Source organism: Callithrix jacchus, chromosome 21, assembly GCF_049354715.1.
Source record: "Callithrix jacchus isolate 240 chromosome 21, calJac240_pri, whole genome shotgun sequence".
Taxonomy (NCBI): domain Eukaryota; kingdom Metazoa; phylum Chordata; class Mammalia; order Primates; family Cebidae; genus Callithrix; species Callithrix jacchus.
In genome coordinates, this window is record NC_133522.1 from 38,722,451 (window position 1) to 38,738,462 (window position 16,012).

A 16,012-nucleotide genomic window follows, 5' to 3' on the forward strand; every position below is an offset into this window, starting at 1 on the left:
CCAATCTACATAAACAGCTATGTTATCTGAAATCAACCACAAAATACTATATTCTTGGATCTGAATTAATAATGCTTAATTATAATCACTAATATTTAAAACTTTAGGTGAGTAAAGTACATTTCTAAATATTTTACTTATTCTGAAAAGAATTTAAGACATTCTTAAGCAGTAATTTCACAACCTAGGCATATATAAACTATGTATTAAACAGAGGACAAACAACACTAAGGATCTCAGGGAAATTAAATATATCCATTAGAAACTATAGGTGACATAGAATGAAGGGAGAAAAAATACAAGGTACATAAGGAGGGGAAAGAGAAGTTTACAGCTGAACCAAGAAAAGATTTAGTATGCCTTTAAACACTAGGGAGTGGGGAGGTGGGGTGCTGACACTGAGAAATAAAATGAGAGAACCATTTCTATAATGCAAGAGTCTTGTTACCTTCCATCTCTCTCCTAGCTACCCCAGGACTGGGAGGGGCTCCAATACCTTTTCAGAGAAAGAACAGAAGCTATATATTGTTCAGGGCCCACAGCACAGAACGAAAGGCAGGCACATAAGACAATTTCCACATTAAATTCCCTTTAGAAAAAAGGCTCTTTTATTGCTTTAAATTTCTTCAAAGATATCAATACAGACCAAAGTGACTTTAGAAGCCTGGCCCAAACCTGAATCCTCCCTTTACTCAAACAGAAGAGTAGAAACAGGCCAACAGTTTTCTTTTTATATATGCAATTATAAGCAGTAGGGAATTTTAAAATACGTTTAATGAAGGCCTTTGCTTTAAAAATCATCTTACTCATATCCAGAGCAAGTAAAAACTGATATTTGAGAGTCAAAAGGAAAGAAATCATAAATTTCTGAGACCACATAAGTCTTCTAAAGTTAGTTTTTAATGCATTATTTTAAAAAACTCTAAAGTATAATGAATGATGTAAAGGAATTATTGGTTATAGGATAAAAAAACATGTTGCTAACACTTCTTACAAAATAATTATGAAGGAGAGCAATTTTTAAAATTAAGAAAGATTTTGTTGTAATCTACTGGATTGCTAATATAACTCTTCACAGATTAATTTTAAATTTATTTTCTACGGGATATTTTCCTAATTGAAGAAGTAAAAATTATCATGAAAATTTAAATAAAAGCAGCAGCTTGAAAAGGGAAAACTTAAATGTAGGTCAATGGAAAAATGTTCAGTTAGCTGTATGCTGCAGAAACTGTAATGCTGAAATAATTTAGGTATCCTTATCACATGCAGTCATTAAGATCTACCCAGGCAAAAACCAGTCTGTAGTATAACCTGAATTACTCGGCCATGTCACTAGGCAAGCTACAACAGAAACAGACCAACTACACATGTACGGTGAGCCTTCGTCATAGTAACATTGGATTTGCAAAAGTTCTTCTGAGGAATTGTGAAAACTCCATCTTTTCTTGAGAATTAAATAAACTTGTCAAATGTATAACTCCAACTGAGCTCTGTGAGTTTTCATGTAAACCAAATAAACTATACTTCAAACAAAGAGTGACCCACTGTGAATAAAAATTTCCTTACTGAAGAAATGAAAAGAAAAATCATACGGTTCTTTGCTAATCCACAAGCTTTTCCACTAGAAAATAAATGTATCACTAATCAAATACTTGGGAAATGTTCTGTATTTACTGTACCTGAATGATTTTTAAAATTAATTGAACTGTTGGGAATTAAATCTTTGTAAATGAATTGACCACATTTATTAATGTGGTCAGTAATTGACCAAATTAGTCAATAATTGACAAAAAAAAATTATCATGCCTGACGAACAATCCCAATCTATCTGGGAAATGAAAGCCCATATTAGTTTTACTTGTGGATTTAGTTTTAGACTTGAATGTCATTCATTTTGACTTTTATCAAACAAACCTAAAATGTCTTTCAGTTGTAGGGAGCAAACTCCAAAACATTAATGAACCATCATTCACACATGCTAACAAATGTAAATGGTTACCTGCAAATTCTTTTCTAGCGGGTGCAGGACTTCTAGCCCCTTATAGTTCATAAGAAAATAGGCAGCAGAAAGGAAATTACATTAAATACAGAAGTGAAATGTCAGATTACTATAGTATCCGTGATGTCAAGTATCATGCAGGAATTACATATTAGTATCTAGGTACTACAAAAAAACTATTATTCAATGCATATGCTTGCAACTGAAGTACCAACACTACATTTAATTTAAAAGAACATTAAACAAATATATAACATTGTACATTAATACATAGGCTTTCCAGTTTTAATTATGTATTTTACAGAAATTAGTACATTTTAATGATTTTATTCTTATAAATCATCCAGAAATGAGGATTTTGAAAAAAATTAAACCTAATTTTACCTAAGAACAGTAGATATGCCTAACTACATCGAATTAGTAAAAACCAAACAAATCTCTCTGGTAGGCTGGTGAGAAAGCAGCTAAAGGCAGCTGTGAAAACACCTTAGAGGAGTCAACTCTGCAAACACTCTACCTGGTCTGCTGTGCCTACCATGTTCTTTAGAGAAAAGCTAAGAAGTAGCAATGATAGAAAAACAGCAGAATTCAGAAGTTAAGAGACTGGAAAACAAGCAAAACATTTTAAAATAGAGTGGAGAATTTTACATCTAGCAGAAATTGAAATAAAAGGTTGTCACCTGAAGGCGGAGGAGGTCTCTGTGGGGGAGCGGGGCGTGTGGGAGGAGCAACTGGGCGGGGCGGCGGTGGCCGCTTGGGCTCCAAGGGCTGGGCGGGGTCTTTCTGCGGCAGCGACGGCGTTGCTGGCTGTGCGTCAATAGGAGAACCTAAAAACCGCACAGGAGGGAAGAAGATCAGGTTCCAAGTAGCTGTTGTCAGAAGGGAACAATCGGTCCTTCATATATATGTTCTATGAAATGTATGTTCTATAATATGTGCACAATGGTGTAAATAAAGGGCATGTATTTTCAGTATGAATAAGAAAAGCAGTCTACCCTTAAACTGCCCTCTGGTACCATGGCAGCAATGATGCTACTTCTGTGCTGACTTATTACCTAGGCCTCAGGAGCTGAAAGCTAATTTAGTAAGTGGCCCTATTGATATGGCACAAATCTTGTTTGGGTTAAGTCATTTTGCAGTCTCGCCAGTAGAGAAGAAAAAGCCCAAATAGTTATGGGTTCATACCATAGAAAATCATCAGTTCTAAGACATAGACAAACCTAACCACAAAGAAAAAAGATTAAAAACTATTTTCATCTAGTGACAGTTGTAACAAGTTTCCTTTCCATTGCGAACTTATCATCTACAAGTTTTCCTCTCCTGTGCTGGAGAAAACAGGGCGCACTTTAGCACCTAGGTATAAAAGTAAAACAATCATGACTCTCCAACATCAAGTACGTTGGCTGCAGGAACCATACAAAACTTTCAAGTAAAATGCATACTCTGTGCACTTGGAGGCCCCGGAGTTCTTGACGGTGCTCGGCTTGGTCTTATGGGAAGGGAAGGTACAGGACCCTCTGATATTGTAGGTGACTGGCAGGGACTAGTCCGGGGTGAAGAGCTGGGGGAAGTGCCAAGACCGGAACTTGAAGATGGCTGGAGATGCTGGGGAAGAAGCTCCTCCACTTCAGCACTGTAGTCATCAACATCACCTAAGGAAAAGCAGGGCTGATCAGAGATACCTCCATTTTAACTTGCTCAGAGATGTTTTTTCACCTTAGGTTTCAAAGAGTTAAAATACACAAAACAAATGTGAACATTATAACATTGCAAACATACATATATTAAGCATGAAGGCATGTAGAAAACCAGAATTAGTAGAAATGTTCTTTCAGAGGATGTAAAGATATCTACTGACTCTGAGCAATAAGATGCCAGGTGACCAACCACTTGGAGCTGAGGTGACCCAACGGGCTTTCAGTATGCCCCAGAGTAGCTTCTCAGTGCAAGCCAACTCAAGTTTCCTGCTCTCCTTCCAAACCTATTCACTGTGCTCTATGGACCTGCCCCACTCCCTTGCCCAACCCAGGTCCGGCCTTAGAGTCAACTAGCTCTCAAGCAGCCACACACCCTTCCTCCAGAAGTCTCCTCCCTGCCACCCTCACCCCACAAAGACCCTCTTTACTTTAACTAAATACTGGTTCTCCCCCAGGGTATCCTCATCTCCACGTATCTCTGGGTAGGAAAGTGGGGCCAAGGTAACCCTTGCAACCTAACTGCCATTCCAGAACATTAATCTTCCAACTCTGAACAAAAGGTACTACTGCTTTGAGGCTAGGTCATCCAGAATTTATGTAACACCCTCTACCCCCACTTGCTACAGTCATCTCCAACTTCTATTCTTCCATTTCCTGAACCCACTCATTGAGGACTAAGCAGAGAGGAAGACAGTAATCAGATCCTGCACCATCTTTCTGTATAACATCAAAGTCCATGCGGATAACTCGTTCAATAATGAAATGCCTTGGTCCTATCCTTACTGATATTCACCTCCACTCCTAATTCACACCCCTCAGAACTGCACTCGTCTGAAATGACTCAAAAGCTTCATTCTGATTACAGCCTCCCAGCTTTTCAGTTCTCTCCCTTGGCTACTTTCTTTTTTTGATTTCTTCAGAAGCCCTAGCTTAATTCCTCTAATTTTTACCCCCATCTGATTCTGCTTTCTTCTGTACCTAGCTTCAGATTCTATGGTTCTTCATCTCAAACATTCCCCTACTTCACTCTTCTTCCATTGCACATGCCTGACAAAACCCTGTCGCTGCACTGACCCCTCTGTTTAATCTTTCCGTGGTAGCACTTGGACAGCTGACTGCCTCTGCTAAAGAAAACCACTCAGTCCTGATGACTGCAGTCACATTTGAAATTGTGCTTTTCAGTCTCTTCTGGGCTCCTAAAGTGCCTGGCAATTCTGGTTTGCTCTTCCCCTCACTTTGTTATTCAGGAGCTTTACTGCAAAACTCCTCAACCCTCCTGAAACTGTGGGCTGTCCCATCCCAGCAGATAACTTCAACACTTCACAGAGAAGTCTCATTACATGGTCGTCACTTGGGTACTTGAGGATGGAACAAATGGGCCCTACCCAGGCTAGTTTTCTCAGTGACACTGCTCTACTATTCTGCCTTGCCATTCCCCCAAACCATCAGCCCTTTCTCCTCTACTTTTCCATTAGCACTGTGCATTCTCAAGCCTCTCCCACCCAAAAAACACCACCATAGGACCTCTAATCTCCCTGGGGCCATTGCCTTCTTCTCTCTTTTCTCCCAAACTTCCTTAAAGAGTTGTCTACAAACACTTTCTCCACTTCTTCACCTACCATCCATACCAATTTATCACTATCTGACTTTGTCACTCCTGAGATTATTCTCATGAAATGTCACCAACAGCTTCCCTTCCTGTTATTAAATCAGGACAGGTTCCTATCCTCATTTCTTCTCATCTTTCTGTGGCACAAGATACCATTAATGACTCCCCTTCCACACTCCATTTTCTTTCCTTGATTTTTAAGCCAGGAATTTCTCTTGGCTCTTGACATTTCTCACTGTTTCTTCTCATGTTCTTTTCATGGGCAGCCTTCTTCTGTGTATATTTAAACTCTGTGTTTCCACATATTCAATCCAAGACTGTATTTCTCCATATTCGATTCATTCTCTCCTATCTCTATATAATCCTATTGCCCAAAGTTATAGTAATAAATGCTATGACTTTGGAGGCCATTAGAGCTGCCTTAAATCCAGAGCTCTTTCCTGAGCACCAGACTCATGTCTGATTGACTCCATGAACATCTCAAATTCAACATATCCAAAACAGAATTCATCTTCCATCCCACACCTACTTCTCCCTCTGCATTTCTCTTCACTACTCCCTCACTAAAATCCCTGCATAATCCATTGGGATCCTCTTCCTCCCCACTTAGGCTGTGCATGTGCCTTCTTGGATCTCTCTCCGGGAGTCTGTAGATTCTCAATTTAAATTTCAATTCCTCTGGGAAACCTTGCCAAACTTCCCAAATCCAGGTTAGGCAACTTTTCCATGAATGCTGCCACAGCACCATTCACTGTCACTTTATTATACACCAAAAATACCAATTTGGGTTTTTTTATCCAATAAGAATATAAATTAACATTTGTAAAGGCCTTAATACTTGAATGGAAGAATGGTAAACACATTTAAAGTATAAGCAAAATATACACAATATGATGCAAAATAAATTAATTAATCAATTAGTTTTTTGAGACAGTCTGGCTCTGTTGCCAGGCTGGAGTGCAGTGGTGCGATCTCGGCTCACTGCAACCTCCGCCTCCCAGGTTCAAGCAATTCTGCTTCAGCCTCCCAAGTGGCTGGGACTACAGGCATGCACCACCACACCCAGCTAATTTTTGTATTTTTAGTAGAGAAGGGGTTTCGCCATGTTGGCCAGGCTAGTCTTGAACTCCTGGCCTCAGGCAGTCTGTCCTCGGCCTCCCAAAGTGCTGTGATTACAGGCATGAGCCACCAGACCCGGCCAAAATAAATTCTAATTAACAGTGCTATGTATGTCCCAAGAAGAAGATAGACAGACGTGGAAACTAAGACTTTACAGATGGGAAGAAAACATATCTAGAATTACAAGAAGTAAAGAAGGTGTGTTTAAGAAACAAACCTTCCATATCAAAATCTGCGGCAACCTCTGCATCTTCACCAAGCAGGGTAGAGCTGGTTGATGATGGCAATGCAATGCTAATTTTCTCTAAACTCATTTCTTCTTCCAAATTTTTGATCCAGTCTGGACTTTTTAAAGCAATAGTTATAGTCCGATTCAATAACTAGTTGAGTAAAAGAGATATATAATAAAGATTAACATGAAAGTTAACTATTTTGGAATAAAGAGGCTGACGTCATTAAACTATCCAGTGGTATACACAGTTAATTTAGTTAGACAATTCAGCATAATTCTTTCATATATACTTTTAACTAGTTTAATGGTTGTTCCCAATTCTCCCTGTAAAAGCCTGTGGTGATAAATAAAGGTCTTTTCTAGGCTGCCCAGAGATGCAAGTGTCCATTGCTACAGCCAGTATGTTTTCCTGGCCAGATGTAAATTCACCAACAACTTTGCTACATAACTTCATACTTTATTTTGATTTACAGATGAAATAACTGTCCCCATGTGAAACAACTACAGAAAAGACGGTAGAAAATCTTTAAAATGCATTCCCTGTTCCTGTTTATTTGGTCTTTCCTAACTTGGCATATGGTCCTGAGAGCCGCTATATGTCAGCTGCTAAGTGCTAACCTATACTGTTTAACATTTCAAATGCCAGAAGATTATTAAGAGAAGCGAACACCATTTTAAATTTTCAACAGAAATTAACCATTCTAAAAACAGAATGACTTTTACCTGTGAAGCTGGCACTCTGCCATCTCTATAAATTTGAGTGTCTTTTAGACTAAAGTATAATCCAAGACAACGAAGACATTATAATTAAGTTATAACACATCCTGCCAATGTGTTTAAAAAAATTATTTCAAAAAAATTGCTGATAACAGCAAGACTCTTTGGTCAAGGATAAATCATGCATTAGAAAGGAATTCTCATTTAAAACTCATATCCCTGTAACAAACTTGCTTTCTAAATTAAATCTCTCTCCCACATAGTTTCAACTTCCTTTGTTTGAAGAGTTTCTTAATGTGAATAAGATGTGAACATTTTTGGTATTTGCAAATGAACTGTGTAGCTGTGATCAATATGCTGTTCTGAGAGTTGGCACCTTTGTGGGAAGAGCCAGGCACCTTCCCTGGCTCCCAGTGTTACAGATATTAGAATTCCTTGAAGGCATAATAATGCAGAGGTTGAAAGTTGCTGAGCTGAGTGACACAGCTGTGTTTATTAGTAATTTAGCATCCGCACTGAGCTTTAAAGTCAGAATCCTAAGAATTCATAATCCTTTACTTGCTAATTAGATATGAGTTCTAAAATCACTCCAATTTCAGAACTTAACATGCTATACAAGCCATACATTACTTTTTAAAGTCAACAAAATTCTTTTATATTCATCAAAAAATACTAACAAGCATTCTTAAATACCTGTCACCATAATGACCAGTTAAGATGTAATTCCTTAGGAATATCCCCTTGGTAGAGACCAGGGCCAAACAAAAAGGAAGAAATTTAGATGACCAAAAAATACTCAAAAAGATAGAGAAGTTCACTGGAATATTGGTTTTAATAATTAAAAAATGAAAAATAATCTAGATGTCTGTGAATAGGAGTTTGGTTTAATAAATGTATGTATTTATTCACATAATGAAATTAATGAAGCCATTAAAAATGACTTGTTTGTTTAAGATGTCCATGACACAGTCACAAGTAAAGAGGTGGTAAGAAAATAACTTTATAACATGATTTCAATTTGTGTTTGCATATATGCATATCCCATTTGTGTTAATGTGTTTGTGTGTATATAAAATCCCATTTGTATTTATATATGTATATGCTAATATGAACGTTAAGAGAAATTATTTCAGAATGATAGGATCATGAGTGGTCTTATTTTTAATTCTTTTTCGTATTTCCTGATAAATGATTTTACAAAGTATATTAGTATTACATTTAAGAAAACAAACAAAACTCTACAAAACCTATTTCAAAAGCGATACACACAAAGAATTTTTTTATTTAAAAAAATTTTTTAGACAGATTCTCTGTTGCCCCCGCTGGAGCACACTGGTGCGATCCTGGCTCACTGCAACCTCTTCCACCTGGGTTCAAGTAATTCTCCTGCCTCAGCCTCTCAAGCAGCTGGGATTACAGGTGCCCACCACCACGCCCATCTAATTTTTGCATTTTTAGTAGAGATGGGGTTTCACCATGTTGGCCAGGCTGGTCTCAAACTCCTGACCTCAAGTGATCTGCCTGCCTCAGCCTCCCAAAGTGCTGGGATTACAGGCATGAGCCACCACACCCAGTCTAATACACATAAACAATTTTTTTCTCCAAAGAAGTTGATCTGACAGAAGAGGAAGCTCAAGACAGTGCTCAAGGAGTTGCTCACTGCTGCAGGACTCAGGCCTAGAACGCAGTCAGTCCATCCTGTGCAGTGACCATATACTTAGACATTTAGGATTCGTCTAAAAGAGTTCAGAAAAAAAATGACGGGTTCAACACTTCAGAGGAGTAAAACTATTCCAGGCCAACAATGTAAGTTTCCCTCATCAGTGGCTTTTCACATCACAGGTTAGGAATATCTTCATTCATTAAAAATTTCTAAAATATTTCAATGGGATGGATTTGTTATCTCTGGCAATTAGTTACATTTGAAGAAGAAAACTAGGCAAACCAAGCCAATAAAACAAATTCGTAGGAATAATGAGCACCTCCTTTCCTTGTTTTCTGGTAAATAGAGCATTTTCTTCATTTGATAGAATATTTTTCTACTATAGAGATGAGCCAGACTATCTATCCCCAAATAAAATTTTGAAACGTTTTGCATCTTAAAATGTAATAAGATAAATCAAATTAGGTGCTAAACATATTTCCTTCTTAGTCTATATCAACAGTTAGTATCTCTGGGGAGGTACCAAAATAAGCTTAGGCTAGTTAGAAATCCAGTCTAAATAAAAAATATTAACTCCTCGAACATACCATAAAGTCTTTTCACCTCTCATTCAGATAATCTTGCTGCATGTCTATAAAAATATCGTATAATCTTCAGACACTTAATTGCAGAATGGTTTAGAATCAACAAATGCTACCTTACCTCTTTACCATTTAGGCTCAGAACATTCAAGGCAGAGCTTCCTTCCAAAAATGTAACCCACATTTTATCTTCTACAAATCTTTAAGAAAGAGAAAAACAATGAAAAACCATAATTAATACCATAGCCATAATAAGCTCAGTGACTACTCCCATGATTACTGGGCCTGCAGAGGCCAGGAAGTAACAAAGTAAAGGAGGGAACGCTGGTAGGGCTTGTGGTGACCTGGAGAGGGCACTCTTCCCCTAAAAGCACTTTAACCCCAATTTCTTTAGGATATTATGCTAATGGATAGCCAGAAGAAATGGGTCTGTGCACCTCCATTTGTGATCACTGCTAAGCCAATCTAACAATCCTCCATTTGATGGAGAAGGCAAAAAGGGCCAGAGGTTAAGTGGCTTGTTCAAAGTGATTCTATATGGAGAATAAGTTACAGGGCTGGGATCCAAGTCTCCAGATCCCACAACCCAGTACTATGTATTTTCAGTCTCAGTGACTTCCCTGAAGAAAATTTCCTATAACCAAAAAAGATGCAAGTTGTCAAAGAAACAAAACAAACCAGACTGGCCCCAAGAAGCCCTAGGTTGTGCTCCTTGTCATTGATAAAGATTTACTCTTTTGGCACTGCAGTGGTCTGTGATAGGATTCCAGGTTTCTACTTTTGAAATAAAAAACTCTCAAGAGGAAAAAATAAAAAGGACAGAACAAGTTCTGAAGAGGGTCATTGGATATAATGAAGTTATTATTCAAAAAAGAACAAATTAGGATGTTATCAATCTTATTACAGAAATAATTTGGCAAGCTGAACCACGAGTTCAGGAATCTTTACAGATATTTTCAAGATGAAAGTGGGGAAAACATGTACACACACACACACACACACACAATCACTCTCCCCTTAGCCCCCTACTTAAACTAGGATTCCAAAGAATGAATTCTGAATATTAAGAGGAAAAGGCCAAAAACAAAAGTGTGCACAAGTACTTCACCCTGGTAAAATCAAGGCCCTGGAGGACCTGAGACAGATTTCTATAATTCCACAGATATGACTGAGGTAACTGACTCAATTTCTTTGGCATAAAGCTAAGTTGCAGGATGCTACCCCTTGAAATATACAGGCACACCATTCTTACCTAACTACATGAAGGTATCTTTTTCAAATTGTTGGTGATCGAGAATATCCCTTCTCCTAAGGTTATGATCACCACTGTAAGGATACACTTACGCCACACCAGTCCCCTAAAGCCCCAAACATTATTTGTTCTTTGATAGATACCAACACGTTTGTGGTCCTGGGTAAGGGCTAATACCTTTGTCCTTACTGTGAATCAGCAATGTGCCCCTTACACATTTCTAACTTTAACAAGGGATTCTGGTTCTTATATCCATTAATTGATGTAAGTTTTTTTGGAAGCTGTATTTTCTTCCTGCTTTCACTCACTATAGCAAGAGCATCTAGACTTTTCCTTCAATTAAATAAGTAACTATATGTATTTAAATATATCCCATACACATTTCCAGGGAACGTCTTATTTAAAAATAAAGGGGTTTACAGGCTTTACTCACTCCTTAATGGCTGTCTTAATCTAGAATAAAAAGTAATAATCAGTTTCATCTCACTGCTTGTAGTGATCCCCTCCTTGTCGACTTTCAGTGTCTGCTTTTTCTTTTCCAACTTAGTCATCTTGGGGTTTAACAACCAGAATATCCAGGTTGGAGACAACCCATGGCTTTATAATGTTAGGTTAATGCCTCAGTTTCTTTTCTTTTTTTTTTGAGACAGAGTTTTGCTCTTGTTACCCAGGCTGGAGTGCAATGGCGCGATCTCAGCTCACCGCAACCCCCGCCTCCTGGGTTCAGGCAATTCTCCTGCCTCAGCCTCCTGAGTAGCTGGGATTACAGGCATGCACCACCATGCCCAGCTAATTTTTTGTATCTTTAGTAGAGATGGGGTTTCACCATGTTGACCTGGATGGTCTCGATCTCTTGACCTCGTGATCCACCCACCTCAGCCTCCCAAAGTGCTGGGATTACAGGCTTGAGCCACTGCGCCCGGCCATGCCTCAGTTTCTTACCAATACTTATTCCTAATGACAAACATTTGGGGGAAAGCTTTCAGCTTCAGTTAACAAGTTCTTTAGAGGTTGGGTTATAAAGACAGGTCCCTTTCCTGTATCAGAGTCTTTCATCCCTTATACAGTTTAGATTCTTTCTAGCTCAGTGCAGTATTTTACATTTGCTCAGGAAGATATTTATCTGTGACTCTGCTGCCCACTCACACAGTCCACATGCTTCTGGTGGTTTGGCATTTCTGTACTTGGCAAAGTATACTGTCATCTGTACACTTGGAGATTTCACTGTGTACTTTCTAGAACCTTAAGATTTTTGAAATTTTTTGTTTTGTTTAATTTGAAAGCTTTGGGATAGATCTTTGTCAAAAGATTTGAAGAAAGTCTAAACACAATTTCTTTTCCATTTGTTCATTTACTCTCTGAAAGGACTTGAGGTGTCTTAGGCATGATTTTCACTCTGTAGAAGCCATACCATCTTAATTCTGTGGACTACGACATTTAGGATCTGGGGGTGCCATCATACACATGCTGATCTTCCCTACTAGATTACAAGCAGAAGCTGTATCTTCAATTTCTCCTCTGCTCTTCTACAGAAACTAGTATAGAGATCTGCCCACCAAATAGCTATAAAACATACCTAACGAAGCAAATGAACAGTATTTAAAAGGATTTAATAGTACATCTTTCCCTATGGAATTCAAACACATGCACACATGCACGTTATTTAGTCTCTCAAAACTGCTGTATAGTTGGAAGAGAATATTTTTAAAATAAGAAAAGAGGCATCTGGTTCTGCAAAAGGCAGTTGGCTAAGTCAATGAGGGAAACCAAGACTGAAATGAACAACTCCGGACTATTCATCACATCTCTGTTAGAAGCTAAACATACTTAAAATGACCCAACTTTCTTTAACAGAGGTGGGAAGGAAGTCACTTTACTCTTATCTCTCCTTAAAAAAAAATACAACCACAGCTTTATTTTGCTATAGGGTTTTGTTATCTGTTCTACTGTATAGGAATCATGCATACCTGAACTTGCACCTATTTTCGTCTTCATTTGTTCACATTAAGTTTCACTATTTAGTTAGGTTTGGTGGCTCACATCTCTAATCCCAGCACTTTGTGGAGCTGAGCTGGGCATATCGCTTAAGGCCAGGAGTTTGAGAACAGCCTGGGCAACATGGTGAAACCTTGCCTCTACAAAAAATATATAAAACTTAGCCAGGCATGGCGGTATGCACCTGTAGACCCAGCTGTTTGGGAGGCTGAGGTGGAAGAATCACTTGAGCCCGAGAGGTTGAGGCTGCAATGAGCCATGAACACATGACTGTACTCCAGCCTGGGTGACTCAGTAAGACCCTGTCTTTAAAAAAAAAAAAAAAAGTTTCACTATTTATTTATGCTTTTTAAGTAGAGAATTCAGTTTTAAAACCTACAGAATAATATCCACAGTATGATTTTTCTTTAGTTTGGAAATAAAAATACTCATACACTAGTCAAACACTAAATAAGATGGTATCTTTTTTTTAATCTCCTTCCCCAAATAAGGTGATTTCTAATACAGAAATGATTATTTATAAATCATGAGTTACTTGTGCATAATAAACATATTACCTTATAAGTATAACTTCACCAAAACTTGCAAACTGCTGCAGAAGCTCATCAATCAAGGCATCATCGAAAAAATTATTTTCTGGTAAAGAACTTTTGATTGAGACCAATACCGTACCATCTGGTGGACCCTGAACTGCAATTACTTCTTTATAAATGTTTTGCCTCTCTTCAGCTTCAACTTCAAATATATCTATATCAATCAGGGCAACGACAGGCCTTAAGGCATAAAGGAAGATAAATGTATTAGAAATGTTTTAAAAAGGGTGTATTTCAAACAAATTTCAAGCACCATTAGAAAAACTGAGACTGCTTAAACCTATGGTCAGAGGTCTTCAGCTCAGCTCTTCCATAGTGCAACAAAGTGCCTGGAGTCCACGTGTAGAGGATTTTGCTGTCATCTTGAAAACTAGCATTTAGAAGATCTAGATCTTCAGCTGCAGTCAGAGGAAAAAAAAACACAAGAGAAGCTGTATGAGCAGACATATTGTGTGGAGCAAAGAGGCCTTCCCCTTTTCTTTCATGAGCTTTAGTGGTTTGAGGCTGGAATGCCAGAAATACTTGGTAATAGGTAGGCAGCCTAAATACCTTTACATTAGAAAGGTTTTTGGTAAAGTTATTGTTTTATTCTTTACTTAGTAAAAATTAAGATGTGGCTTTACTTCTGAGATTAAAGGACTGTGACCAAATGGTGTTTCATAAACAATTCAAGAGACAAGTGGCAGTTTAAAACATATGCAAATCACTAAAGTTACTTTAGTTAAAAACCTAAATTAGCTTCAATGAAAAATTTCACAAAAATGTTTCCTTCTCTTTACATAAAATTATATGAAAACAGGCTGAAAAATTAAATGTTATTATAAACAGATCTGAGAATATTTTTAAAAATCTGACACACTTAAATTTCATTTATTTTATTCTGGATAACGTTTGCTGAAAAACAATAGTTCTCCTCTTCTCATTTGATATTATGTCATTCCCTGCTTCCTCATAAGTTTACATTAGTTCATTTAAATAAAGAAGTCCATTTCCCAACCTGATCTATCAAAAGGCCATTTCCTTCTTCTCCAAAGGACACGGTCTGTCCACGCAGGGGTGCGGCACTTTTCACTGGTGTCATAGTCATCAGAAAACAAGTCATACTTATATGTTGGAGCAAAGGTCACCTTTCCCTCTAAAAATCCTCTAAAAATCTAAAATAGACATATACAAAATGAGTTATTCCCAAACAGCAATAAGGCAGCCATCCATTAAATGTCTATTACATACTGGATGCTCTCAGAAGAACTCCGTGTGCATCTAATGAACACTTCTAGCTGAATGGAACAAAGCTTAGTGGGTCCCCAGTGAGGGCCCCACCCTCAACCCAAGTGGTAACAGCCCCAAGTGAGAACTTATATTCCTGTTTTCCCTCCCGAATGTTGCCTTTACCAAAACCAAACATGGCCTGCCTTGCCTTGCCCCAATCCTGTGTTCATAAAAACCCCAGCTCAGCTAGCAGATAGAGAAGCAGCTGGATGTCAGAGAGAAGCAGCTTGACTTCAAAGGGACAGCTTGGCGGTGTGGTTATGGAAAGGAGTACAGCCATGGGATGGCTGGGTGGACTTCAGGGAAAGATTACCTTCTCGCTCTGTCCCCTTTTCCGCTCCCCTTCCTGCCAAGAGCCACTTTCATCAGCAATAGAACCCCCCACATTTACCATCTTCAATTCATTCATACAACCTCATTCCTCCTGAATGCCGGACAAGAACTCAGGTGCCATGAGTGTGGGCGCATAAGGCTGTCGTGCTGACCGTCAACTAAGCTGTCCCCTAGACACTGCCACAGGGCTGACAGAGTTAGCTCTTGCTGGTGCCCAAAAGCGTTCACCCCAGCTCCTGCACTCACTCACCAGTGCTCCCTCTCCCACAAAGGATGGAGCACAGTGGGCTGAGTGAGCAGAGTCCACCCCCACTAGCACCCACGTACACCTTCCCACCTGTGAAGCGGTCAAGACCACTTGTTTGACATTTGATTAAACTAACTACAAAAACATGAATAAGGGAATTCTGCCCAATCTTTGTGTTATAGGAGACATTTAGAACTGGAAATGGGATTTTGGAAACATCTAGCCTGATATCCTGTTCTCAAATAAGGAGCTGAGGCCTGAAAAGGTAACGTGGTGCCCAAAGTGTTAGAATTCAAGTCTGGTGGTCACCAGACACCATACTAGATGGCCACTGATCCTTTTACCTAAAAAAAAAAAAATTTAATGAATTCTTCCCAAATTTTGTGGTCGTAAGTTTTAAGAAGTGTTTCAAAAGTCAGATGACATAAGAAACAAAAGAAAAAAGAGTCAATGACTATAGGACTTAACCCAAAAAACAGCCCTAAAGACTAAGATTCTAAACTATTACCAAGGAAAAAAAAAGTTTATCCTTCTATTAGAAAATGAATCTTATAGATACATAATATATTTTTCTTTCTGGGAATTATTATGGGTTTTCTCTTTCCTATTTTTATTACTTTAAGGAAAGATAATTCTATTATCTATTTACCTGCAGATATATAAGTATAAAAAGACCCCAAGAAAATTTTAAAACATCTTGATTAAA

The 16,012-nt window shown here is 38.3% G+C and overlaps 1 protein-coding gene across 50 annotated transcripts in view; it reads right to left on the reverse strand.

Annotated features, from left to right (window-relative positions):
• Window positions 1-16,012, reverse strand: part of SYNJ1 (synaptojanin 1) — an 88,209-nt gene that overhangs the window by 13,840 nt on the left and 58,357 nt on the right. For 21 of the 50 annotated variants that reach the window (XM_078358456.1, XM_078358473.1, XM_002761370.6 and 18 more), the window contains 9 exons: window positions 14,455-14,611; window positions 13,738-13,855; window positions 13,422-13,637; window positions 9,739-9,817; window positions 6,642-6,804; window positions 3,442-3,651; window positions 2,680-2,826; window positions 2,000-2,038; window positions 449-496 (listed from right to left, as the gene is read on the reverse strand). In XM_078358456.1, the coding sequence (XP_078214582.1) occupies window positions 449-496; window positions 2,000-2,038; window positions 2,680-2,826; window positions 3,442-3,651; window positions 6,642-6,804; window positions 9,739-9,817; window positions 13,422-13,637; window positions 13,738-13,855; window positions 14,455-14,611 (1,177 nt within the window). The remainder of the gene's footprint in view (window positions 1-448; window positions 497-1,999; window positions 2,039-2,679; window positions 2,827-3,441; window positions 3,652-6,641; window positions 6,805-9,738; window positions 9,818-13,421; window positions 13,638-13,737; window positions 13,856-14,454; window positions 14,612-16,012) is intronic. The other 29 variants (XM_008986577.5, XM_078358478.1, XM_078358477.1 and 26 more) reach the window with 2 other exon arrangements.